The sequence below is a fragment of the Lucilia sericata genome, unplaced genomic scaffold (genome assembly GCF_015586225.1).
Source record: "Lucilia sericata isolate MDLA Ls3-8-SP2 unplaced genomic scaffold, ASM1558622v1 Contig001024F_arrow, whole genome shotgun sequence".
Classification (NCBI taxonomy): Eukaryota; Metazoa; Arthropoda; class Insecta; order Diptera; family Calliphoridae; genus Lucilia; species Lucilia sericata.
In genome coordinates this window covers 46,213-73,459 of record NW_023995006.1, presented here as the reverse complement: position 1 = coordinate 73,459, position 27,247 = coordinate 46,213, and the positions used below count along the sequence as shown (strand labels likewise).

General features: G+C 33.6%; 3 protein-coding genes across 3 annotated transcripts; all 3 read right to left on the bottom strand.

Moving 5' to 3' along the window:
- Nucleotides 1-232: 232 nt before the first annotated feature.
- Nucleotides 233-4,570, bottom strand: LOC119609645 (fat-body protein 1). The gene is made up of 3 exons (XM_037964486.1): nucleotides 4,311-4,570; nucleotides 4,060-4,253; nucleotides 233-4,000 (listed from the first exon to the last, which is right to left on the bottom strand). Exons 1-3 carry the CDS (start codon nucleotides 4,429-4,431, stop codon nucleotides 404-406), a joined length of 3,912 nt encoding a protein of 1,303 aa, XP_037820414.1. The 5' UTR covers nucleotides 4,432-4,570; the 3' UTR covers nucleotides 233-403.
- Nucleotides 4,571-7,252: 2,682 nt separating this feature from the next.
- LOC119609647 (peroxisome biogenesis factor 1) lies at nucleotides 7,253-24,493 on the bottom strand. The gene is given in 13 exon segments (XM_037964489.1): nucleotides 7,253-7,454; nucleotides 7,515-7,618; nucleotides 17,350-17,675; nucleotides 17,678-17,704; nucleotides 17,707-17,771; nucleotides 18,721-18,920; nucleotides 18,984-19,183; nucleotides 19,250-19,706; nucleotides 19,799-19,914; nucleotides 20,025-21,156; nucleotides 21,220-21,323; nucleotides 23,333-23,453; nucleotides 23,636-24,493. Coding segments are annotated over 13 exon segments (3,015 nt in total). The 5' UTR covers nucleotides 23,729-24,493; the 3' UTR covers nucleotides 7,253-7,384.
- Nucleotides 7,647-13,712, bottom strand: LOC119609646 (fibroblast growth factor receptor homolog 1). The gene is made up of 2 exons (XM_037964487.1): nucleotides 9,757-13,712; nucleotides 7,647-8,719 (listed from the first exon to the last, which is right to left on the bottom strand). Exons 1-2 carry the CDS (start codon nucleotides 12,481-12,483, stop codon nucleotides 8,147-8,149), a joined length of 3,300 nt encoding a protein of 1,099 aa, XP_037820415.1. The 5' UTR covers nucleotides 12,484-13,712; the 3' UTR covers nucleotides 7,647-8,146.
- Nucleotides 24,494-27,247: the final 2,754 nt, after the last annotated feature.

The following is a 27,247-nucleotide window of genomic DNA, read 5'->3' as shown; positions in this document are numbered from 1 at the left end:
AATCTGAATTTTCACTAAAAATCCAAAATTTCACTAAAAATATGAATTTTCGATAAAAATGTGAATTTTCAATAAAAATATGAGTTTTTGCTAAAAATCCGAATTTTCGGTAGAAATCGGAAGTTTTCACTGAAAATCCGAAATTTCCCTATAAATATGAATTTTCACTAAAAGTACGAATACGAAAGCTTAAACTAAATTGAGAAAATAATTAAAAAACCTTAAAGATTTATGCTTTTTTTATAGCATTTATTGCAAGAACACTTTTTTCTTAAAATTAAAGAAATTACATATATTATAGGAAATTAATCATAATCATAATCCAAAATTACAGTCATATTAGTCACATCATCGTTAGTATCAGTTTTCATTAACAGTCGTCAGCATTCATTCAGTTATTCGATTAGTAGTTATGCATTTGAATATTATCATCATGATAGATTTTAACATCCTTGACCATAAGATTGGGCATATTTATAACACCATCGAGATCGGTGATATCACAGTGCAGAGGATAATTCAAAGGCAAATGATCGAGTAACAAAATATCTAAAGCAGAAGAAGTACCTTGATTACGGAGTCCAGCAGAATTTTGTTGAACGCGAGTGATGACAGTAATCAGTTGCATGGGTAAACCATTAGGGCGACCACGTGGCAATAACAAACGATGAGGCAGACGATTGGTTTGACCCACCAAAAGATTGCGTGGCAATTGGATGTTGCCATTTAAGGCTTGCATAACATGTTGATAAATCTGGGTAAGAGGTGTAGTATCACGGGCGGTTAAGGTTATATCATTGGAACGAAGTTTAAGTTTATTGTGGCCGGGATTTAATTGAGCAGTTGTTATGTCCAAAACAATGACATTTTGACGTCTTTCTTGTAGGGGAATTTTGTTTCCTAGACCATCTACTTTGGGCACCAATAAATTGCGCACCACCACCTGCTGCTGGCGATCGGAAGTGACATCAACTTCAATTTTAAAGTTTTTGTGGTTAAGACGAGGCACGCGACCTATAACTTCCTTCGATTGATCCATATTGTTCTTTAGCAAATTGCTAAGATCTACTTCGGCATATTCCAAATAGGTTTGCAATTGGTCAACATCTACATCATGGATGGTAACACCTTCTAAGGTGTTAATGAATTCCTTACGGGTTCTATACACCTGTTGTACCTTATTGTCGATGACTTTCACTATACCGGCTAATAGCATTTGAGCTCCTTGATTTTCCAAAATATTGGCTACTTGTCCTTTACGGTGTTGTTGCTGTACCGTGCCCTGTTGTAGAATCTCACCCAAGAGTTGCACCAAACCAATTTCTTCAATTTGTCCGGCTAACAAAAGACCAATTTCATTGACTTTTTGATTGTAGCTCATAACGGAGATGTCACCAATTCTTTGTTCCAAAACTTGATCAATACGCTGGAGAATTTCTTCAATTTTTTGCACGGTATGTACATCAACATCACGTATATTGTTGGAGCTAATGGTTAAGTGTCCTCCCATATTGTGGTTAAGAAGACCTTGTTGACCCAAGTTATTTTGAGAATTATCTACCAGTTGAGGTTGTCCCAAGGCAATACGTTCTACATTGAGACGTGCTACTAATTGTTGTATGGTATACAACAATAGCTTACCAGTGACCGCCTCGACATTGTCTATATTTTGCTGTTGATTGATAAGACTGCGTCTGTAGCGGCGTCCAGTGGTTTCACGATTTTGTCCACGATAGCTATCACTGTTCTGATTACCACGACGGTTTGCATCATAGCTGTTGGTTTGATAATTTGTTTGTTGTTGACCACGTACATTTCCTTGGCTGCTACGTCCCTGCCTATCAGTTTGGATCATATATTCGTCATCATCATCTAGATCTTGTTGAGCGTTGCTAACACGACGTCCCTCTTCCACGTTGCTAAGTTTATGGCGACTAATGTGTAATAAACGTTCATCATCAATGCTGGTGGTGGGTAAACGCATATCTAAGCTACCGCCTTGATTCCACATTAAATCCTGTTCATTATCAAACGGTTGTCTTTGACCACGATTCACAATGTTAAGAAAATCATTACGACCACGACCCACACCCATGCCATAACCTTGACCTTGTTTACCGTATAAATTTCCATAGACATCATCATCAATAATTTGCTGTTGACGCCAATTATTACGACCGTTAACATTCAAACCGTACCGGCCTTGTTGCATATTCCAGGGCAAATCATTGTAAACATCATCTGGGTTTTGGTCCCATAACATACCTCTTCTATTGACATTAATGTAACGTTCGCTGTTCTCTCGTCTACTATCGTATTGGGAGTCTTTGTCATCATCTTCATAGCGGTACTTGTTCTTGTTTTGGCGTTCCTCATTTTTGTCTTCCTTGGAAACACGACGTCCTCCAGAGATTCTATCATCATCATCATTGTCATGAATATTACCACCGCTAATCGTTTGCACATTATTGGGATCTTTACGTCGTCTGCCTACAAACAAGAGACGAGCATCATTGGCACTAACAGTGTTAATGCCATGTTCTCTTTCCTGCATATTGCGGCCAACGGTTTGTCCTTGATTACGTTGCAAGTCTCCGAGATATCTTCTTCCGCCTCCCATTTGCAAGTCTTCGTTATCATAAATATTTTGGTTTTGTGTTTGACGTCTTCCTCCCGCCATAACACGATTTCTATCCATAGCATGTTCATAGTCAATATCTAAACCTCCAAGTCTTCTGCCGCTATTACCTTGCATTTCATCCGTATCGACACCGATTCGACGTCCTCCCATATTATTGCGATTAAAATCATCGTTTACACCAATATCATTACCACGCTGGCGACGGCCTATAAATAATAGACGATCAGTATTGACACCTTCTCCCATAGCATTGCCACGTCTGCCACCGCCTTGTTGGTAGTTATTGTCATCGTTATCACCACGATTTCTGCCGAATCCTCCCAAGGTATTTGTTTGTCCTCCTCCCAGAGTATTATCACGTCTGCCACTTAGAATACCGCCTTGTTGGTAGTCATTGTCGTCATTATCGCCACGATTTCTTCCGAATCCTCCTCCCAAAGTATTATCACGTCTGCCACTTAGAATACCGCCTTGTTGGTAGTCATTGTCATCATTATAATTACGATTACCTCCCAATCCACCGTAGGTATTCAATTGTCCTCTACCGCCCAAAATGCCGGCACTACTATGCATATTATTATCATTTCCTGCACGATTCATTTGTCCTCTTCCTCTCAAACTACCACCTATTCCAATAGGTTGCTGGTTCTGGGAGTTTCTTATAATATCTTGATTTACTATTAGTTCGTCGATAAGAATGTTGACATAAGCTTTAAGTCCTATATCCTGGCTCAACAAACCATTACCAGTTAGAGGAATTTCCAATTTGTCCTGTTGAATTTGACCCTGTTGCTGTACTACATTACCACCCATCATACCGGGTCCCTTACCGCCAAGCATCATTTTACGCCAAGCTAATTGCCGATGGAATTCGCGCCAGGGCATCCACAATTGAGATTTATTCAAGATACCCAAGAAACCACCCTGCTGCTGTTGCTGATCGGCCAAAAAACGATTTTGATGGCCCATACCAATAACATCCATCAATTGAGGTCTAACTGAAGAAGTTCCCGATTCCATTTGATGTACTTGATCAATAACTTGATTAATAACCTGATCTTGTTGGTAAATTTCAGCTAAAACTTCATACAAAGCAGGCACAATCAAATTTTGGGTATCGTTGCGTTCTCCCAAAGCCAAAATCAAGGAATTGACAAACATTTCGGTATTAACGTTTTGGCGGGCATAGACTACCAAATGTTGGAAGGTCTGGAAATCACGGGCATTCACCATAAGTCTATAGAGACCCAACATTTGCTGCATATGCAAATCATTTGTGATTCTACAAATGGTTTGTTTCCCCAACATTTGATTGTTGCGTATCAAATCCAAAACCATAAGCATTTCACGGGTTAAAGGCTACATAATTAAAGAGAATTACTAAAGGCTCCAGGCAATATGTTTAAACTTAAGCTTACACGCATGTAAAGATCCTCATTGGCCACGGTATTAGGATCATCCAACTGCAATAGATCCTGCTGCTGCAATGGCTGATAAACCAAATGTAAAACATCCAAAATGAATTTTTGACGCAATAATTCATCTCTGGACAAGGTTTGTCCAGTGCCTGAACCAATACCAATTCCCATACCACCAACACCTCCTGATATACCTTTAATTGCCATTCACATTTAATACTCAAAAACACATTTTCCTTAAAACAACTTACCCTGCATAGTTTGCAAACCTAGACCGACTTGGCCCGTGAGACCCACTCTTCCACGATCCAATATAACACCACCGGCCACCAGGCTGGCCAGGCCCAGTAATACAATAACAATACGCTGCATGACAAGCACTAAGTCTTTAAAAGACTTTTATTATAGCAGTTATTTTTCAGACTCAGAAAAGTACAACTTTTAAGACGATGTTATTAGGCGAACTCTCCCTGAAACGCCTAGCAAGTGACTGTGCTTACGTTAACCACAACTTGAGTATTTATACCCTTAGACCCTGTCCACCCAATCAGCAGCCATTATTATCAGCTGTTGATAATGGTTCGCTTAAAGGTTATTAACCATTCATTCTCCAAGTTAAGAAAATAAAGAAATAGGCTACTTAACGTTTTTATCAATATAATTTTGACTTTTGCAGGTCAATTGATTTGTCGTTTTTTTTTACAAATATTATTATGCAATTAACCAAATTTATTTATCAGCTCTTGGGGGACTATGGGTCTTAAATTTTTTGCAATTTCTATAATCATTGCTTGGCAATTTTATTGGTTGCTATAAGTGATTAAACAATATATTTATTATATTGTTAAATTTATACTAAAAATAATTGATCTTTTTTCTTTTGAAGCCTAAAAGATTGTGGAAGCTGTATGCATAAAAATAATTTGCAATAAATTTTATTGAAAACACCAGCAGAGTACAGTCATCGCAGTAAATTTCCAAAAAGTTATTAAATGTCATATTGATTTTGTGTTTTTGTGAAATAAAAATCTATCAAATTGCTTTTATAACGTTGTGTAAATGTGTCAGTGACTCAAGAAAGCTAGATGCTGAACAACGTGGTTTTGAAAAGATTTGTAAGGTTTCAATTCCAAGGTTCCAGCTACTCAATTAGTTTAATGTCTGGCCTAACTATCAGGAGGATTATTACCGGGAGAGGGATTTTTCAACGATCAGTCAGGGTCGCCTATGACAAAGGCATCTAAACCGAGGAAGATCCATGTAAAATTTCCTTCGCACATCTGCGATTCTGCGAGAATCTGTACCTTAAAGTTAGAGCGCCTGTTTTCACGTGTTCTACTTTTCATAAAGGTTGCACAGATTTGATCCGTTAGTGCACAGTGCTCGTAGATCTGTAAATTTAAAATCCACCAACAATTAACCTGGACAATTAGACGGAACTCGAGCAAAAGAGCCATTCTCCGATCTTTGTACAGTTCGATTTTTTGTAACTTTCGGATGCTACGATCTGACTTTGAACTGCATTATCCCTACGGTGTCTACGATATCTAATCCTTTCAAAAATCCTTGATTTTATCAAACTAGTATGAGTTGATCATATAAAGAATGGTTAATTGACCTCTGTATCAATTGCCTTTGAACAATGGAAACTTCATTGTCCCTACGGTCTCCATTCGAAATCCTTGCTTCTGGCATCAGCATGACAACTCATATTCAATCTACGGTCAAACCACTGTGAAGTGAGCATACGAAGAAAGGTTGGTTCCTACCAAGCAATTTCCTTAAGGTCTTCACCTTCGAAAGGTTCTAATCTAATAGAAATCCTTCATATGCTCACGGTGTGAAGTAAGCATATGAAGAAAGGTTGGTTCCCACCGAGAAATTTCCTTACAGTCTTCACCTTCGACACGTACTAATCCAATAGAAATCCTTGATCTAGTTGCTAACAAGATGGTTGTACCAAAAACCAGTACCTCGTGGGCACACAAAGGATATTTGGTACTTTTCCTTGTTCCAGCGGTCTCTACTTCCGAATAATGTAATCTCCATTGTCCCCAGAGTCTTTGCGACATCTGATTATTTCTTAATCCTTGGAATTGGTAGTGACAAGAAGCATACGAACAAAGATTGAGTACCCACCGTCCAATTCCCTTAAGTTCTTCACCTTCAACAGGTTCTAATCTAGTCGAAATACTTGATCCAGGTTGCTGGTAAGATAATTTAGACTTTATGTACCGATAAACTAGTACTTGGTGAGCACACGAAGAAAGATTTGGTATTTTCTCTTGTCCCTTCGATCTGCACTTCCGGAATTAATCCTTTTGAAATCATTGCTGGTAAAACGGTTTGATTTCAGTTCTTCTTTATCTACTACCAAGATGTAACCCTATCGATATCATTTCTTCAGACGGTTCCGATTCAAGTACAACTGCCTTAGCTCTACAGTCTTCACTTTTGTAATAAATAGAATTGGTGCAAAATCTATCAAAAGGCTCTTGGAGCTATGAGTATATCTACCCCTTGCCAAAGAGGATGTTCTTCCGAAAAACATGTCCTTACAGCTAATTGAACGTAACACTAGCGATAGTTTCCATTTCATTTCTTTAGAAAACTAAACATTGGTCGTTATGCCTCCTAGTGTATCGCGAACCTATGTCATAAGTGTAGGTCACGGAACAAGGTCACATTATGCTTGTGAAGTAGCAGTGAAATCTTTTAACTAAACAGGGCTCAAGATCCCATACATACTATCTGTATGGTTCTATAAAACACCAATTAAGTGTAAATGTTAAGGTTAAAGGTTAATTAAATATTTAATTAAATCAAGTTTAAGGTTGTACTAAATCAAAACCGATAGTTATACAGAATGTTCTATAAAATCTCAATTCGGAGTGAAATTTAAAGTTCCATTAAACCTCGATTAAGATTCAAAATGAAAGTTCTATTAAACCTCGATCTAGTGGCTAATTGAAGGTTCAAATAAAACTATGATTAAGGGTTAAACATAAGGTGGTAAACTAAGTGTTCTATTGAACCTCTATTGAGAGCTTTTATAATGCCGCCTAAATTTTGATTTGTGTATGATTAATTTATTCCAAAACTCAACATATTCTACTGCGATAGTCTAAACAAATTTTAAAGAAAACTTCAATAAAACTCTTTTTTTACAAAAAATTATCAAAACAAGACAAAAAAAGTTAACAAAATAAACCCATTTTTTATTAAATTTTCAAATAACAAAAAAAAGCAAAAAATATTGAAGATAAACCATCCAAAAAAATAACGAACTTTGAATAAAAAACCCCAACTTATAAAGAACAGAACACTACGCCAAAGTGGCACGTTTCGAGACAAATTCCCGGGATGACTTTTCCTTGTTGGTGAAACGAGCATAACTGGAAAAATAAACCATTTGAAAGATGAAATTTGTAGCAAACTTGTAAAGAAGAACTTACGTCTTTTGATATTTAGCCACATCCGAGGCACTAAGCGAGGGTCGAGTGGTGTTAAAGGCCTCTATTAAATGTTTCTGCTTAACAGCTAGTTTCTCAGGCAGTTTCTAAAATTAAAAATCACATGGATTTTTTTAACAAATAAAAGCTCTAGAAAACACCAATGGAATGCATGACCGATAATGACATAATGAGGAAATGAAAGGTGCCATGAGAGGGTTAAAGGTTTAGGAAAAAAACTTGTTTTCAATATGTTTTAGTTGATATATTTAGTTTTATAAATAAATGGATTTTTAATACGTAATACACACTGAATATTATCCTTCTTTTATTTTTCTTAAATTAAACTAAAATGACGTTTATTTGCTTAATTAATTTTTGTTTAAATTTACATATTTTTTTTTTAAATCGATAACCTAATTGTGCTAGTCTTTTGGTTGTTTTTGTTTATTTATATTTTATTCATAATAATAAAAAATAATAATAATAATTTGTTTTTTAATTATATTGGAATGTCTTTGTTGTTTTTGTTTTTCTTGCTTAAATCATAACACTTAATTATTAAATATTATTAAGTACTAATTTAATCTCTTAAATTGTTTTGGTTTTTGTTTTTGTTTCATTTAATTTTAATACTAATTAAATTTATAAGTATACTGATATCTAAGGGAATTCTCTCGAAAAGTTTCCGCATCTGATTCTTCATCACTACTCGATGGTGGTGTCTCTAACATGGGCATGGATAAATCTAAATATTCTTCATTAGAGGTATTACTTGTCATTTGCAAGATTTTATCTAGATTTTCCACAATTTCGGTAAAGGTGGGACGTGCTGTGGAATCAAAATGCCAACACTGACGCATTAACATATAAATATTTAAAGAGCAGCGTGGTGGTTTTTCCATACGTTGTCCCGTTATTAAATAACTATATAGTTCTTCGGCTGACATTATATTGGGATAGGGTTGTTCGCCATATGTCATTATTTCCCATAACAAGACACCGTAAGACCAAACATCTGATTGGGAATCGTAGAATTTTTCCTGCAACGATTCGGGTGCCATCCATTTGATGGGTAAACGACCGTTGGTATTCTTGCGATAGTAATCGGTGTCTTGTATATCACGGGCCAGGCCAAAATCAGCTATCTTCATAACGTAGTCATCACTGACGAGCACATTACGAGCAGCTAAATCACGGTGTATGCACTGTAAGATATTTTTGGGTGTAAGATTAGTTGAAAGTTTGAGAAACAAAGGAATACAGAAGAGCTTGATTGAGGGATCCAAAAAAAGGGTTTTAATAAAATGTCAAATTAAGATCCTTTCGATCTCTCCCATTTGGTGCGTATAAATTGCCTATAACTCCTCCATATATTCAATTGTCAGTTCAACACTACTTTAGCTTTTTGCAGAATCCCAACTCCAAGCTAATCCAATAAAGAAACACATTCAATTTCCTTCTCCTATAAAAGAATACAATTTCCGAAAACTTTTTGTGTTCTTTCTGACTCGTGATCCTCATTTGTTCCATTCTGTGATGGTTGGTCCTACCGTCCCTTGTCTTACTTCTTGCTATCGGAAAGTCTTTGTGTTCCTTTTACCATATTTGTAGCAGAACCCCTTAACTATACTTTAATCCTACATTAGTTTCTTGAAGAACTTCAAATCCGAAACATAACCAAGATCCAAGATCTTTTTGTAAAATCACCAAAATCCAAGCTAATCCCACAAAGAAACTTATCCAATTTCCTTCTCCTATAAAAGAATACAATTTCCGAAAACTGTTCTCTCGGATATGTGATCCTTGTTGTGATTCTATGTCGAATTGTCCTCCCAACCTTTGTCTAATTTTCTGCTTTCGGAAAGTTTTTGTGTTGTAGTTACCATACCATCCTCATGTGGTCCCAAAGATCATTGTCTATCAGAAATTTCCCTACATTTGTATCAGAACTATTTCTTCGATTTCAGGGCCATAAGCACCCGAAAAGTGCGCCCGAAGTTACAGCGTCCGTCGTTTGCATTCTTAGAAATTCTCATTGCCCTAACTCACAGCGTCCGTCCTTAATGTCAAGAATAACTTTATACCTTTCTCGGTTGCCTTGGTTCTCCCTATAAGACATCTCACTAGTAACTCCCGGAATCTGCGATTCAATATATTACTAGAATTTGTTGAAACATTTCCCTCTCATTAATAACCGCCCAACCAAGCCTTCTCTTTAAAAAAAACACCATCGATTACTTACCCGTCTTGAGGCCAAATATTCCATACCCCGAGCTATTTGGAAGGCAAACGATATTAAATGTTTCTCCGTCAAATGGGTTTTATCATCCAAATATTCACTATTACGCTTCAGACTACAGCTGCCCCAATTCGACAAGGGACGATTCTTTTTCAGGAAATCCTTTAAATTACCATGCGGAGCAAACTCAACTATAACCCACAAGGGGCCATTTTGACTGCAGCAACCCAGCAGATTAATAATATTAATATGTTTGCCAATCATTTTCATCACTTCCATTTCACGCACCAAACTGGCCATATCAGCATCGGTATGTTCTTCTTTAACCATTTTCACAGCCACTATGGTGCCACCAGCGGAATTATTAGCCGAAACTCGTGGTAAATTACTGCCCTGAGCCATAACCACACGGCCAAAGGCTCCTTCACCCAAAGTAGATCCCAAGGAAAGTTGGCTGCGCGGTATTTCCCAATTAGAATCCAAGGGAAATTCGTATTCATTGAAACCTTGATTAGGATCCGAACTGGAATTGGTGGTAAAGGTGGTGCGTTGTTTTTCAATTTTGATAACCGGCATTTGTAGATCACAAGAACTTCCCTCCGAGGGAGGAGGCTTGTAAATAATAACTTTCTTTGTCCACTGATGCACTGTTTCAATGCGCTGTTTTAACAGCTTCTCATGTTTCAAATTGCGCATGACGTAGATGACAAATATGGTGCCCAAAAGAAAGAGTAACACCACTACTATGGCTACTGCGGTAATCGTTACCGGATGACCTCTCTGCAAACCATCACGATGAGGCAATTTATCCACCACCTTAAGGTAAGCACTAGCCACCGTTTGTCCCAAAGAACTGGCCGCCACACAAGTATACCAACCCTCATCTTCGTGAGAGACTTTGGTGAAATTCAATAAATTTGGATGATCGGGATCACGATCCATTATAACCACATCTTTGGACAGCATACTTTGATCATTGGAAAAGTTGGGCACCACTTTTTCCAGTTTCTCTATAGATTCATTCCTTTTGGTGTATTTAAGCCAGACTATATAGGGTTCTAGATCCGACACCACCCTACACTCCAAATAGGTAGAGCTGTTGGTTAATACAGTTTGATTTTGTGGAAATTTATCACTGATAATAGGGCGTGAACGTAAACGATCGGAAACAGTGACTTTGGTAGAATGTTCTATGCAACCTAAGTAATTGCATACGGTGCATTTATAGACACCCGAATCTTTGGTAATGGCATCATCCATTTGTATAGACCATTTCTTATAGGTAACCTTGCCTATATGACGTTCAATTTCGGTGTTATTGCGGGTCCAGGTGATATTTGGCTGAGGATGTCCAGTAGCGGGGCATAGTAATTGTATGGAGCTGCCCGAAGGTTTATGCCAATGCAACATTAGCTTATTAAGATTTTTAAATTGTGGAGGTTTATCCTCTTCAGTATCACTGCTTTTATTATCCGAATCATGATCTGAGGATTCATCATTGTCGTTTTGTTCTAGATTGAAGGTATTAAAGTCCACCGTGGTAACCGTAACAGCTTGATTGCGCAAATCCTCTTCTGGCTCTAGAGTATCATTAACAAAGGTATCCGGACTCATGAGACTGAGATAATAGCTGGCCACTGCTTCCCCCAAACTATTGGCTGCTATGCAGGAATACCAGCCTTGATCTTCCTCCTGCACACTACCCAGCCTTAAAATATAAGGCTCATCCGCACTTGTTAGCAGCTTAAGAGCATTAGGATTGTGTCTTAGATCAAAAGCATGATCCTCGGTAAAATTTAACAAATCCGTATGATAATACCAAACAATATGAGGCTCTAAGGCCGATATAACATCACACTCAAACTTAACATTTTCATCAGCCATAACAGTTTGATTAACCACTGAACCTTCCCGTATTATAGGAGGAGAACTCTCACGCTCTAAGACATTTAGTATTGAAGAACGATAAATACAGCCATAAATATTGCATATAGTGCAGGCATATTCCCCCGAATCTTGACTTTGTAAATCTTGTACTGAAATAGACCATTTTTTGATTTTATATTTCGTTGAGGACAAATCCAAAGAACGATTGTTAAAGGTCCACGAGATATTGGCGGCTATATGCGAATAAGCATTACAATTAAACATGGCTGTGCCGCCCGAATACTTTTGTGTGGTATTGTAGAGTTGATAGCTTTTAAATTTCGGCGGAAGATTTAGGGACTCCTCTATATTATCCACCTCACCACTGGAGTAAACAATTTCAGCTACTTTTTTCTCGGGAAGAGAGGAAGGTTTCTTATTCAAATCTGTGGAGTCTTTAAGTTTAAGAGTTTTAATTTCTGTTATTTGGCATTGAGAATCTTTGCTGCATACTTGCAGGCTAACATTGGCCCATTTAAGATAATCATTAGGTTTGTTTGGTAGTTGAGAGAGGCAACTATAAATGCCTGCTTTTTCAGGGGAAATTGTAGGGATTTTGAAGGTACGATTGGTATTTAGATATTGTTCATTATGATACCAAATGGGCTGACTAAAGGGGCATACTATATCCACATATTGACCCTCTTTGACTTGTTGAGTTTGTAATAAATCCACTTTTAAGACAATCTGCTGGGGTTGTTCTTCGGTTAAGTTTACACTTTTGCTGTTAACACTTTGCCATAAAGGAAGTAGTAAAATAGGCAGCAGAGTAATCAATTTTCGTCTAGTCCTTTTTATAGGCATATTGGCTGCTTTGGGTTCTTAGATTTTTTATAAAGGTTTCTTTTCTCTTTCACTCTGTCTTTCTTTCTTTTTACAAATTAAATAGAAAAGTTTTGAGTTTTTTTTTTTTTGTCCAATTCCTTTTGGTTTTTCTTAACAACAACAAGACTTAATGTTGTTTTTAATTCATGGTTAAAATGACGACATTTTTCATACACAAATGGTTGTGCTGAAGCTTCTCTATTAGATTTGTTGCTGGAATTTTTTTTTTTTTTTAATTTGTTTAAAATTCAGTTTTCAGTTGGCTTGTTAGCTGCTCAATCGATTATTTATGTAGAAAATTGTATGTGCATTGTTTTCATAATTAGCTTTGCTGGAACAGCAGTCAGTTTTTTGTATTATTACGGCCGCTACCAAATGTAGTAAAGCATTACGCTATGTTTAAGTCAATAGCTAGAAAATGATTGAGTTTAGCTTGGAATTAAGCTCAATATTGAAAGAAAAAGCTCAATTATCGGAAGAGCGTTTTAGACCTCATTTAAATTTCTTTTTAAATATTCCACGTTTTTTCGTTTTTAATTCATATTTTTCGAATTTTGTTAATATTTAATAACTTTTCTTATTTATTTTATTTTATTATTTTATCAATTCCTTTTTTTATAAATCCCAGAATTTTCGCTTTTTATTTTATATTTAATTAATTTTTTTTTATTATTTTAAAAAAATATTTGTCAAATATCACGTTCTTTACTTTTATGGGCCGTTAATGCCACACTTAATATTTTTTTAATGTTTTATCCAGCTTTTCAATGCTTCAAGTTTGTTGTTTTAAGTTTGAAACACCAACACACTGTCACATTGCCTGTACTTGTACTGCTCTTCTTGCGTTTCCAAACACTTTTTTGCATTTACTTCCGTTTTACTTCCCCTACACACAAACACAGACACACTCAAAAATCACCACAATTCTTTTTTTTAAATAAACAATAACTTTTTTACGATCGATACCGTCTTAACCAAGAGCTCAAACAAGACTAACGACTTAAATCTTATTCAAAACTTTTAGTCTCCCCGGGAAGAAGAAATAAAAAACACAAGGCACAATACATATGTCAAAAAACACTCTAACACTGACACATACACCCACACTTAACACGCACACACACACACCGATATAACGATTACCTCTAGCAAAAAAAGCACTTGTCATTTTGTACTTAACATCACGAACGGATCGTCACCAATAATCTAAACATTTACTCAACATACGCTCTCTGTCACCGTAAGTAGTAAATATCAATTCTCTATATTAAACCCCATAACCCTCACTCACTACTCTCAACCAATAAGAATAGTTAATAAGTAAATAATTTATGTTAGAGTATGTGTGTGTGTGTCAGGAATATATTAATCCTTGTTACTCCTTGTTCTTCAACGTTTTATCATTGTCTAGGAAACTAAACAAGACTTTATCTTTTACCAACTACCTGCGTTTTGTTTTTTGTTGGATTTTAAAGATATGTATATTTTTACTAGAGTTTTGCATGTACTTCCCATAGTTAGGTTCCCGCATCTTCTTAGAATGTTTAGTTAGAATTACACTGAAGTCTTGTGCAATTGTTACAGTGTGTGAAAAAACTAATCAAAATTTGGTTTTTATCACAAAAATATCTTAATCACGAGTTTCTCTTTCCTTTTCGTTAGAAAGAGGATTTCTGAGTTGATTTTGAGGTACCGAGGGCCTAACGTAACTCTTTGAGTTTGCTAAATCGAATCGTATCTCTGATGGTCACCCTTTGCAATTTGCATTGGACCCATCTGATAATTACCAAATTTAATGGCTTGGAGGCCATCAGGAGCAAGTTTTGGCAGCTTGCATTAAGAATAAAAATCCTTTAAGATTGCTAAATCGAATCATATCCCTTATGGTATCTCTGATGGCACCCTTTGCATTTCCGAATTTAATGGCTTGGAGGCCATAAGGAGTCAATTTTGGCAGCTGACATCAAGGACAAAGATCCTTAGTAAGGTTAAACGCACTCAAAGTTACTGCTCAGTGTGAGTCAAACATATCGAGTAACCGGACCTTCAAAATTCATCTCTTAACATACGTTGAAAGGTGCAGTAATGTAATGATGACGAATTGTCAGGATCTGAAGAGGATCATGTTTTCATCTGTGTGGAATGTATTGACTGTAAATTCCTTAGTTCATGTGATAATATGTGGAGCTATTTAATAGAGGACCAAATTCTCTTGATCCTCTGCTTTTTGTACTAACATGTTATCGACCTTTAGAAACTTCAGAGACTAAAGAAGATCAGTTTTTGGACGGTCCGCAATGATTCAAATTAATTGATCTTAGTATCCAAAGTATCTTAAGAAAAATAAACAAGGGTTTTACAGGCATAGAATACAATTTTTTCCCCAAAATCCACAATGATTCTCAGGAAGGTGGAGCCTCTAACAATATTCAAAAATATCTGATTGTCAGATTCCAGCTTGTTTTTATAGCCAATATTTCACCCTGAAGAACTATCGGCGTCAGAAGATCACGGCAATGATTCGCCGGAGACCTGCTAATATTTCTTTGCAAAACGATAATCAATATTTAAATGTGTTAAACTCCAGTTAAAAAGCAAAACCTACTGGATTTTAACAGAAAAAAATTAAAATTATACCACAGAAACTGATCTCCAATCTAACCTTAATATCAGGCAGTCGTGATACTGTGACTTTTCGATTCGGCGAACTCGTCTAATTTGAAAAGACTTCTTATCTTGCTATAGAACTGGACTAGAACTGGACTAGAACTGAACTAGAACTGAACTAGAACTGAACTAGAACTGAACTAGAACTGAACTAGAACTGAACTAGAACTGAACGAGAACTGAACTAGAACTGAACTAGAACTGAACTAGAACTGAACTAGAACTGAACTAGAACTGAACTAGAACTGAACTAGAACTGAACTAGAACTGAACTAGAACTGAACTAGAACTGAACTAGAACTGAGCTAGAACTGAGCTAGAACTGAACTAGAACTGAACTGAACTGAACTAGAACTGAGCTAGAACTGAACTAGAACTGAACTAGAACTGAACTAGAACTGAACTAGAACTGAACTAGAACTGAACTAGAACTGAACTAGAACTGAACTAGAACTGAACTAGAACTGAACTAGAACTAAACTAGAACTGAACTAGAACTGAATTAGTACTGAACTGGAACTGAACTAGAACTGATTTAAAACTGATTTAAAACTGAAATAGAACTGATTTATAACTGAACTAGAACGGAACTAGAACTGAACTACAACATATAGGACTTTGTACTGAAATTTCTGAAAGTTTTCTATGGATATAAAGAAAATAAATTGAAAATCTATGAAATCTAAATTAAATAAAAAAGTTTTTAGATTAAAAAAAAATCATACACAAACCAAATTTAAGAGGTAACTAAATTTTATTAACTTATAAAATCATAAGAAATCAAAAAGTTGTTAATATTTTTTTAACTAAACTAGTTTTCAATTCAAAATTAAAATGAAATTGAATTAAAATTCAAAACACCTAAAATACAAGTTATAATTATCACTAAAAAGGAATTCAGAAATTTTCATAATTTCGAACACAGACTGTATTTTTTTCACGATTACTTTTCTATTGTTGTAGGATAGAAGAGCACACTGAAATCTGAGAAGAGCCAGAGTTTTAAAAAATATATTTATCTAGCAAAACATTTTATGAATTTTATATTAATTCATAAAAAATGAGAAACACAAAAAAGAAACAATAACTACAATAAGTAACTAATACACAATATTTGTTATTTACTTTTCACAGATTTGTTTTCATAATTTATGCACATTTTGTTGGTTACAATATCGGTTGGTTCTGGTGTTTAATGTTTGCAGAAAGCAAACAATTTAAAGAGACAATATTTTTGAGACTTCAGCCATAAAAATCTATTGCACTAGAGGTTTTTCTGTACAGGTAGTGTTAGCTGACTATTCTTTTGCAATCGTTTTGGTTTTGTTTGATTGTTTTTTTTTTGTATTTTAGAATAGTTGCTGTTTTTGGTCTTGTATTTTGTGTTCTTACTTAGGTTGGTGTTTTTTGTTATTGTTTTGTTTTATTCTTTAGTAACTTGTTGTTATTATTGTTGTTGTTGGGTGTTATGGTGTGAGCGTTTATTGAATATCAATCAGAAATATCCGTTACGTGACTTATTTCTTCCTTTGCCTATAAGCAAAGTAAGCAAAACTAACCAACCCACCAAAAGTAACACTAGCATTTGTTTTCATATAAGAGTTTGAAATTCTAATCTGTATTAGAAGACACTAAAGATAAAAAAGACACTCGTTCGAAGGATTAATATTTTTTGTTAACCCGCATTGTTAATTTTTTTCTTTTGAAAAATTGTACAAAACAGTTTAGTAGTGCTTGTTTTGTTAACGCTCTAAAATCCCAAATAAATTCTTATCTTTTTTGTTTTTGTTTTCTTTAAACACCACAAAACAAATTGTATATTTTGATTTTGCTCCTGTAAAAATTGTGTCTAAATTATTTAAAAAACATTCTTGGCACGTACAAAATTCGTATAATTTTATGATAGTTTACATAGTTTCATCATTTTAGGTGTCTTCTCCTTTTTCTCAGGTTTACAACAAACAAAACAAACAGACAACAAAAAATTAATTTACTTTTTTTGTTTTTGTTGGGACACATTTACGTATTGTCTGTTTTAGTATGCATTTTATAACTTCCACATAATAAAATAATTTTCTTGTAAAACCATGAAAATGTGATGGATATCGTAAGATGTAAATTGTTGTTGTTTATGAATCGAGTAGTTTAAGGGAAAAGAGTAAAAAGAAACAGACTTACCTCATGTCCAAATTCAGCTATAGCCTCTTTAACGGCCAACATATTGGCTGATGTCAAAATACTTTGTATATCAGCTCCTGTATAGTTTTGTGTCTTTTCAGCAAAATATTCAAAATCTGTAGATTCATCTAGTATCAAGGTACTGGCTAATGTCTCAAATATAGCTAAACGTGCTGCGGTGTCTGGTAGAGAACACTCTACTAAACGATCTATGCGTCCAGAACGTAGCAAGGCAGGATCTAATAACTCCGGCCTAGAGGTAGCTGCTATTACTGTGACGCCTTGGAGACCTTCTACTCCATCCAGCTCAGTTAGTAGCTGATTACAACACGATCGGTAACACCGGTAGAGTCTGACCACGTTTGGGCGCTAAACTGTCAAACTCATCGAAGAATAAGACACAAGGTTTAGCACTGCGGGCCCTTTAAACGAAAATAGAATTGCAGTTAAATTAAAGAACTGAACTAGAACTGAACAGAAACTGAATCTAAGAACTGAACTAAAACTGAACTAGAACTGGAACTAGACTGAACTAGAACTGAACTAGAACTGACTAGAAACTGAACTATAACTGAACTAGACTGAAACTAGAACTGAACTAGAACTGAACTAGAAAACTGTGACTAGAAACTGAACTAGAACTGAAACTAAAAGAACTGAACAGAACTGAACTAGAAACTGAACTAGAACTGAAACTAAACTGAACTATACTGAACTAGAACTGAACTAGAACTGAAACTAGAGAACTGAACTAGAACTGAACTAGAACTGAACTAGAACTGAACTAGAACTGAACTATAACTGAACTAGAACTGAACTAGAACTGAACTAGAACTGAACTAGAACTGAACTAGAACTGAACTAGAACTGAACTAGAACTGAACTAGAACTGAACTAGAACTGAACTAGAACTGAACTAGAACTGAACTAGAACTGAACTAGAACTGAACTAGAACTGAACTAGAACTGAACTAGAACTGAACTAGAACTGAACTAGAACTGAACTAGAACTGAACTAGAACTGAACTAGAACTGAACTAGAACTGAACTAGAACTGAACTAGAACTGAACTAGAACTGAACTAGAACTGAACTAGAACTGAACTAGAACTGAACTAGAACTGAACTAGAACTGAACTAGAACTGAACTAGAACTGAACTAGAACTGAACTAGAACTGAACTAGAACTGAACTAGAACTGAACTAGAACTGAACTAGAACTGAACTAGAACTGAACTAGAACTGAACTAGAACTGAACTAGAACTGAACTAGAACTGAACTAGAACTGAACTAGAACTGAATTAGAACTGAATTAGAACTGAACTAGTACTGAACTAGAACTGAACTTAAACGAACTAGATAAAAACTTACCTGTTGAACAAATTTCTCACATTTTCCTCACTTTGTCCAATATATTTGGCCAATAACTCGGGTCCTTTCACAGATATAGTTCTTAGATTCCAGGAATTGGCTAGCTTTGAAACTAAAAAGGTTTTGCCGGTACCAGGAGGGCCATAAAGTAACACCCCAGCTTGATTGCGCAAAGGAGAGTTGTTAAATATGGTGGGGTACTAAAGAGAAAACAAGAAATATAGACAAATTTGTATTATTCCTATAATTGTAAAAGCACTCACCCTAGAAGGCCACATTAACACCTCTTCCAGCACTGAAACCACTGGTTCTAAGCCTGGAATTTCCTCCACAGTTAAGTTATCCTCACTATCTGCCGCACTATTAGAAGACTGGTGACTTTCTATGCCTTGCAAACAATAAGAATTGGTATTCTCTAAAGAATTTTTTAAATGTTCATTGGTTAAAACCGGTTGATTTTTACCTTAAAGAAAAAACAAATTTTTTTTTTAAAAATAACATTAAATTTCTTTACACTTCCCTAACTTACTTATACGATAAGCATAAAATATAGCCCGCTCCACAAACTGCACTAGGTCTCCTTTATTATAGCCTTCTGTCAATAAAGCAAATCTTTCTAAATCCAATTTCTCAGAATCTATATGACTACAGAGATCCCTAAGAACCAATTCCCTATCCACACGTTCCAAATTGGGTAATTTTGTAATTGTCTGAAACAAGTGACGTCCCCGTGGAGAATACAAACGTTTATTGAGAGATTGCACCTCATTTACAGTGGCTATAACAGCTATGGGATGATTACTGGTGTATTGTACCATAAGTTGATGTACAATATCAGCAATACGATTAAAATATTCACCATCTTGTGTGGCTTGATCGGCAGTGGCATGAGCTAAGACATCGAGATTTTCGAGGACTACAATGGAGGGAGCATTTTGTAGGCAGGTAGTGAAGACATTGCGTAAATCTTTTTGTATAGATTCGGCCTGGAAAAACAAATTTTAGAATTTAAAATGTTGTTGATGAACTAGAACTGAACTATGTGAATAAAAATTATTTAAAAATGTGATTATTTTACCTTTCTCCCCTTACTGCGCGTACAATAGAATATATCAAAATAACAGTAATATGGTTTTCTTATCAACTCATCCAATATACGCTCAACAAACACACTTTTACCCGCGCCCGAAGCACCTGTAATTACAACAAAAAAGAAATACGAAAAAAAACACATTTTACAACTTTGGCACACATTTTTTCTTTACTTCAAAATACATTTAAATAATGTTAAGGCCGCAACTTACCCGTTATTAATATGTTCCCCTGACGTAACACACCATTTTTGGCATCTAAACACAAATTACTTTTCAATTCGTTTGACAACTTTTCAATGCTTTTGTCAAATTGTGGCAGTTTTATTAAATCTTTAACACTTAGCGGAGAGGCTACATTAGCTGCTACATCGACTATATCATCTACTTTGCGCACTAAATCGGCTGCATATATTTTACTTTCCTTCAGGAATTGGGTGTCAATGGCACAGTATTTAAAGTGTTCTGGTAATATGCCTACACTTACTACCAGATCCTCCTCTAAACGTACCACTTCATTTTGATTCAGTAACATGGGTGAACGATTGGTTTTTTCGATGACATAACGTTTGAAAGCATTTTCCACTACCTTGTAATGGGTCTTTTTGTGAGCAAACAGTTCCATTTTCTCCACAAAATTAACCACATTTGGTTTGGGTTTGAGTACCACCTTCTCCAATTCCTTAAGATCTAAAATTTTCATTAAATTCACATTGATTTCAATGGTGGGGTGTATAGTTTGAGCAATTTCCGCGTGTGAAACCAAACGTATGCGTACATAATATTCTTTCTCTTCCATTGTTTTCAAACTGTAAACAGTTGTGTTATCCATATGACTGGGCCAATTGACTTTATTGATGAATACATCAGATATTTGATAATCATTTTGCCATTCTCCTGATATCACACGAAATTCTATAAATTTTGATAATTCTCGAGTTAAATCACGTTTTAGTCTCTCCATTTTATCTTGTCGATTTGTTTTAGCTAAAGTTTGGGATCTTTGTAGATTTTTTATATTGGCCAACGTTGTGGAACGCAATAAACGTTGTGTATGCCGATCTTCATCTAATATGCCCAACTTAGCTACCGTATTACTACGAAATAATTTATCGTTTATGTCTTCTTTAGTTTCATCACCATTACTAATACCTTTGTACAGATTGGGGGCTATCACTAACTCAGTATTGTGATCTATACGTCCATAACCCAGACTAGGTTTGATGCGATCCACCGTTAAGGCCACTTGCATGGATTTATTAATCCATACTATAAGCATTTGATTGGAGTTAATAATGCGTGTTTGATCTAAAACACTTTCGGAAATTTTCTCACTACTTAGTTCCTTTAATGGATAAAAGAACAAGTTGTATAAATTTTATATTTAAATTTTTATTAAATTACTCACTATAATTTCCCAGTCTTTAGCTGATACCGGTGTTACAAATACATTTCTTAATAGAGGAGCATCAGCCACCAAAGCACATTTGACCATGTCATTTTCATTTAAACCTAAAAATAGTTGTTTATGTTTTATTAATGGAATAAATACATATGTAAATATTATATAAAATTATTTATATTTTATGAATTAAATTTTCATATTTGATTGGTTTATTTACTAGAATTTTTAAATGAAACGTGCAAACTCTTTTAAATTGTGCCATAATTTAAAAAATACTATAGTAAATTTATGACGTTAATGAAATCTTTTATATTTCATTAATTATTTTATTATAAATAATATTCAAAATGCAATTGAAAAAGGAAAACTTTGGATATAAAATGCTAACGCAAAAAACTAAAAAGTAATACTATTCTAGTACAGTTCTAGTTCAGTTCTAGTTCAGTTCTAGTTCAGTTCTAGTTCAGTTCTAGTTCAGTTCTAGTTCAGTTCTAGTTCAGTTCAGTTCAGTTCTAGTTCAGTTCTAGTTCAGTTCTAGTTCAGTTCTAGTTCAGTTCTAGTTCAGTTCTAGTTCAGTTCTAGTTCAGTTCTAGTTCAGTTCTAGTTCAGTTCTAGTTCAGTTCTAGTTCAGTTCTAGTTCAGTTCTAGTTCAGTTCTAGTTCAGTTCTAGTTCAGTTCTAGTTCAGTTCTAGTTCAGTTCTAGTTCAGTTCTAGTTCAGTTCTAGTTCAGTTCTAGTTCAGTTCTAGTTCAGTTCTAGTTCAGTTCTAGTTCAGTTCTAGTTCAGTTCTAGTTCAGTTCTAGTTCAGTTCTAGTTCAGTTCTAGTTCAGTTCTAGTTCAGTTCTAGTTCAGTTCTAGTTCAGTTCTAGTTCAGTTCTAGTTCAGTTCTAGTTCAGTTCTAGTTCAGTTCTAGTTCAGTTCTAGTTCAGTTCTAGTTCAGTTCTAGTTCAGTTCTAGTTCAGTTCTAGTTCAGTTCTAGTTCAGTTCTAGTTCAGTTCTAGTTAGTTCTAGTTAGTTCTAGTTAGTTCTAGTTCAGTTCTAGTTCAGTTCTAGTTCAGTTCTAGTTCAGTTCTAGTTCAGTTCTAGTTCAGTTCTAGTTCAGTTCTAGTTCAGTTCTAGTTCAGTTCTAGTTCAGTTCTAGTTCAGTTCTAGTTCAGTTCTAGTTCAAGTTCAGTTCTAGTTCAGTTCTAGTTCAGTTCTAGTTCAGTTCTAGTTCAGTTCTAGTTCAGTTCTAGTTCAGTTCTAGTTCAGTTCTAGTTCAGTTCTAGTTCAGTTCTAGTTCAGTTCTAGTTCAGTTCTAGTTCAGTTCTAGTTCAGTTCTAGTTCAGTTCTAGTTCAGTTCTAGTTCAGTTCTAGTTCAGTTCTAGTTCAGTTCTAGTTCAGTTCTAGTTCAGTTCTAGTTCAGTTCTAGTTCAGTTCTAGTTCAGTTCTAGTTCAGTTCTAGTTCAGTTCTAGTTCAGTCTTAGTTCAGTTTTTATATTCCAAATATTTTAAAACATGCAATCAAGAAGTAAATTTGTTTTCTACAAAGACCTTCAAAATTTTCCTTTCTCATACAATTTTTTTCTGTGCTCATTTTATGCTCTATTAGTGTAATTAATTAATTTATTCGTACTTTTTAGGCAGATTTCGTCACTGTCACAAACACTGTGTATGTATTTACTACATATGTTTATAAACAAGCATGTACCAGAAGTTATATATAAAAATAATAATGTTTAAATAACAAAACATATAAAAACAGGTGACCAGAAGACCAGTGGAACAAAATTAAAAATAAATTTTTGTCCAATTTGTAAAAAGAAAGTTGTTTTATAGAAAAAGTTTCCAACAAAGTTCCTCTGTACATATATTCTTTTAGAAAAGTTTATCTGTAGTTCCCGTAAAGTTAAAATCTGGAAAAAGTTTATCCACCAATATCGAATTACTAGAAAACTTTCCTTCTGCTGGCACCAGCTGGTCACCCTTACAGTGCAAGCACATGCATACCAAAAACAACTGTATGAGTGCGTATCAATGTGCACCTATTGTATATAAGAATCTGCATGCAAATGTTTATGTTTTTCGGTACAAAGTGCCAAAATATCATAATGATCTATTAGTATCAATATACTTACCAATCTCTTTAGCAACCCTGGCATTGATGGCAATTTCAGTCTCTTTAACGGCGCCCGAATTCGGAGCCCAAGATACATAATGTATATGAGCATTATATTGCAAACTAAGACAACCCGTATCCTAAATACAAGAATCAAATGAAATCTTTATTTAACATTGTTGTAAATTAATAACTTAGATAAGCGTTAATCTTAGTTATCTGTATTTTAATTTAAACAATTTAACAACAAACATTTGATAGGCGGACAGACACTCATTTAAAAGGTTAAATTCCAAATGATTCCCTTTTGGGTTACACTTACATAGGTGGACACCACTTTATAATAATTTTCGGGCAGTAATATGAAATTATTCTTAACCGGACGGAAAACTATTTTAAAAGTACGTTTAAACATTGTTAACTTTTTAACAGATCGCCTTTATATATAAATTTAAAGATTTTCTTTTTAATTTTTTTAATTTGCTAACTTTTTCTTTTTCTTGCAAACTTGAAATCTTAAGAGATTTCCTTCTTTTCTTCTTTGCTTTATTTCTATTACATTGGTATGTTGCAACAGTTTGTTGTTTTGTTTTATAAATAATTTATTTATACACTATTTTCACTCTAAACTATTGGACTTTTCAATGCAAACTGTTTATTTTCTATTTTGTTGAACTTTGGCGTGAAAAATTTATCTTTTTTTGTTGTCAAAAACCAGCTGTCGAAAGACAGGGTATAACAAGTATTAATTAATTTGTGAATTGTTGTTGTTCTTATGCTGTTTTGATAGTACCGTTATATGTAAAAGGCGCAAATCAAACATGGTGGCAGAATTTTTTTTCATCCATTACTTGATTTCATGTTTTTTATGATTATAATGATGAATACACTAATTTTTAAGAAAATCCTTTAAGCATTTTATTAAATTTGTTGTATTATTTATAAACATCTTTGGTTTTTTAACTTTTGTTGCTTTTTTAACATTTTTTAGTCCACAGCCACTAGCTCTGTGAATTTTTTCTTTTTTGCTTTTTTTTCACGAATTCTTTAAAAACTGTTTTAATGTTTTATTAACCTTGGTAGGTGGACTTCAGGTTTATGTAGTTTTTATTATATTTACACTATTTATTTTAATATAATTTAAGTTTTCCCGATAGACGATTTAAAACGCGTTGCCTCTGTGAGGAAATAACTAAAAGAACTAAATTGTTAACAGCTGTTTAACAGGCTGCTTCATGTATTTATTTATTTTGCTAAACTACAGGGTTGGGAAAAGGCAAATACTATGAAATATATATTTTCTGATCATTTCTTATAAAAAAACATGCCGCGAAACATTTCTGCTATAGAAAAACTTTCTGAAGACAGTTTTTCTATATAAAAAGTTCCTGCAGATTGTTTTTCTATACAAAAAGTTCCTGACGAAAGTTTTTTTTTTATAGAAAAAGTTCCTGACGATAGTTTTTCTATAGAAAAAGTTCCTGACGAAAGTTTTTCTATAGAAAAAGTTCCTGACGAAAGTTTTTCTATAGAAATAGTTCCTGACGAAAGTTTTTCTATAGAAAAAGTTCTTGACGAAAGTTTTTCTATAGAAAAAGTTTCTGACGAAAGTTTTTCTATAGAAAAAGTTCCTGACGAAAGTTTTTCTATAGAAAAAGTTCCTGACGAAAGTTTTTCTATAGAAAAAGTTCCTGACGAAAGTTTTTCTATAGAAAAAGATCCTGACGAAAGTTTTTCTATAGAAAAAGTTCCTGACCAAAGTTTTTCTATAGAAAAAGTTCCTGACCAAAGTTTTTCTATAGAAAAAGTTCCTGACCAAAGTTTTTCTATAGAAAAAGTTCCTGACGAAAGTTTTTCTATAGAAAAAGTTCCTGACGAAAGTTTTTCTATAGAAAAAGTTCCTGACGAAAGTTTTTCTATAGAAAAAGTTCCTGACGAAAGTTTTTCTATAGAAAAAATTCCTGACGAAAGTTTTTCTATAGAAAAAATTCCTGACGAAAGTTTTTCTATAGAAAAAATTCCTGACGAAAGTTTTTCTATAGAAAAAGTTCCTGACGAAAGTTTTTCTATAGAAAAAGTTCCTGACGAAAGTTTTTCTATAGAAAAAGTTCCTGACGAAAGTTTTTCTATAGAAAAAGTTCCTGACGAAAGTTTTTCTATAGAAAAAGTTCCTGACGAAAGTTTTTCTATAGAAAAAGTTCCTGACGAAAGTTTTTCTATAGAAAAAGTTCCTGACGAAAGTTTTTCTATAGAAAAAGTTCCTGACGAAAGTTTTTCTATAGAAAAAGTTCCTGACGAAAGTTTTTCTATAGAAAAAGTTCCTGACGAAAGTTTTTCTATAGAAAAAGTTCCTGACGAAAGTTTTTCTATAGAAAAAGTTCCTGACGAAAGTTTTTCTAGAGAAAAAGTTCCTGTCGATAGTTATTATATATAAACAGTTCCTGATGAAAGTTATAAAGTTCCTGACGCAAGTTTTTCTATAGAAAATGCTTACTGAGAAAAGTAAATAATTTTTAACACAGTGTTATTTTAGGTATTATTATTTTTTTGTAATATCTTTATTTTAAAAATACAAAATGGTTTTAAATCATTAAAAATAAAAAAAGGTTTTTTGTTTAAACAATTTTCGTATGAATAAAAAACTATTATTTAAATAATAAATCTTAGACAATTGTGTTAAAAAAAGACAAAACAATAAAAAAACAGTTTTTTAAATAAAATTATAAGTTTTAATTTTTAAATAAATGACAAATTTTCTTATTTTTTTTCTTTAAAATAAAAAAACAAATTTTAAATTTAATTTTTCACAAAAAAAAAAACGAAATAAAATAAATTTTTATTTTATTGTTGATAAATAAAAAATTATTTTTAAAATTTGTTTTTCTTTTTAACAAAAAATTTGTGCAAATCAAATACTTATAGCACTAAAAAACAATTTAAATTATATATTAAGGTTTAAAAAATAAAATAAAAATACAATAATTTTTAAATAAAAAAAGAGAGCGAGTGCTTAAAAAATAAAATTTCGATATATACAACATAAAATTAACAAAATAAAATAAACATAAAACAATTTAAAGTTATTTTATGGTAAAAAATATTCGAGTAGATCGTAAATTATTAAAATTTATTTAATATAATACACAATTTTTTAAAAATTTAAACTCTTTGAGAGAGTTTAGTTTTGGGGGGGAGATTCTCTAGGTTTAAAAAGTAATGAGTTCGTTAGGAAAAATCAAGAAAGTCTTAAGAAAAAGTTTTTCGAAGGGTTTTATATAGAAAAAAGCTTTTTGCTAAAAGTTTTTCTATAGAAAAAGCTTTTTGTTGAAAGTTTTTCTATAGAAAAAGCTTTTTGTTGAAAGTTTTTCTATAGAAAAAGCTTTGTGTTAAAAGTTTTTTATAAAAAAGCTTTTTTGTTAAAAAGTTTTTCTGTAAAAAAGCTTTTTCTCGAAAAAATTTTTATAGAAAAAGCTTTTTCTTGAACGTTTTTCTGTAGAAAAAGCTTTTTTATGAAAGTTTTTCTATAAAAAAACGTTTTTGTTGAAAGTTTTATATAAAAGCTTTTTTGTTAAAAAGTTTTTCTATAAAAAAAACTTTTGTTGAAGGTTTTCCTATAGAGAAAGCTTTTTGTTGCAAGTTTTTCCATAGAAAAAGCTTTTTGTTGAAAGTTTTTTATAAAAAAGCTTTTTTGTTAAAAAGTTTTTCTATAGAAAAATCTTTTTGTTCAAAATTTTTCTATAGAAAAAGCTTTTTTATGAAAGTTTTTCTATAAAAAAAGTTTTTGTTGAAAGTTTTTTATAAAAGCTTTTTTGTTAAAAAGTTTTTCTATAGAAAAAGCTTTTGTTGAAGGTTTTGCTATAGAAAACGCTTTTTGTTAAAAGTTTTTCCATAGAAAAAGCTTTCTGTTTAAAGTTTTTCCATACAAAAAGCTTTT

What these genes read in the sequence shown, in the direction of transcription:
- LOC119609645 (XM_037964486.1), bottom strand. Translation starts at nt 4,431, where the DNA reads ATGCAGCGTATTGTTATTGTATTACTGGGCCTGGCCAGCCTGGTGGCC. An exon ending in AGGTTTGCAAACTATGCAGG is followed by an intron (nt 4,254 to 4,310) that starts GTAAGTTGTTTT and finishes TGGCAATTAAAG; the next exon opens with GTATATCAGGAGGTGTTGGT. An exon ending in ATGAGGATCTTTACATGCGT is followed by an intron (nt 4,001 to 4,059) that starts GTAAGCTTAAGT and finishes TTAATTATGTAG; the next exon opens with CCTTTAACCCGTGAAATGCT.
- LOC119609646 (XM_037964487.1), bottom strand. Translation starts at nt 12,483, where the DNA reads ATGCCTATAAAAAGGACTAGACGAAAATTGATTACTCTGCTGCCTATT. An exon ending in AATATTTGGCCTCAAGACGG is followed by an intron (nt 8,720 to 9,756) that starts GTAAGTAATCGA and finishes AATATCTTACAG; the next exon opens with TGCATACACCGTGATTTAGC.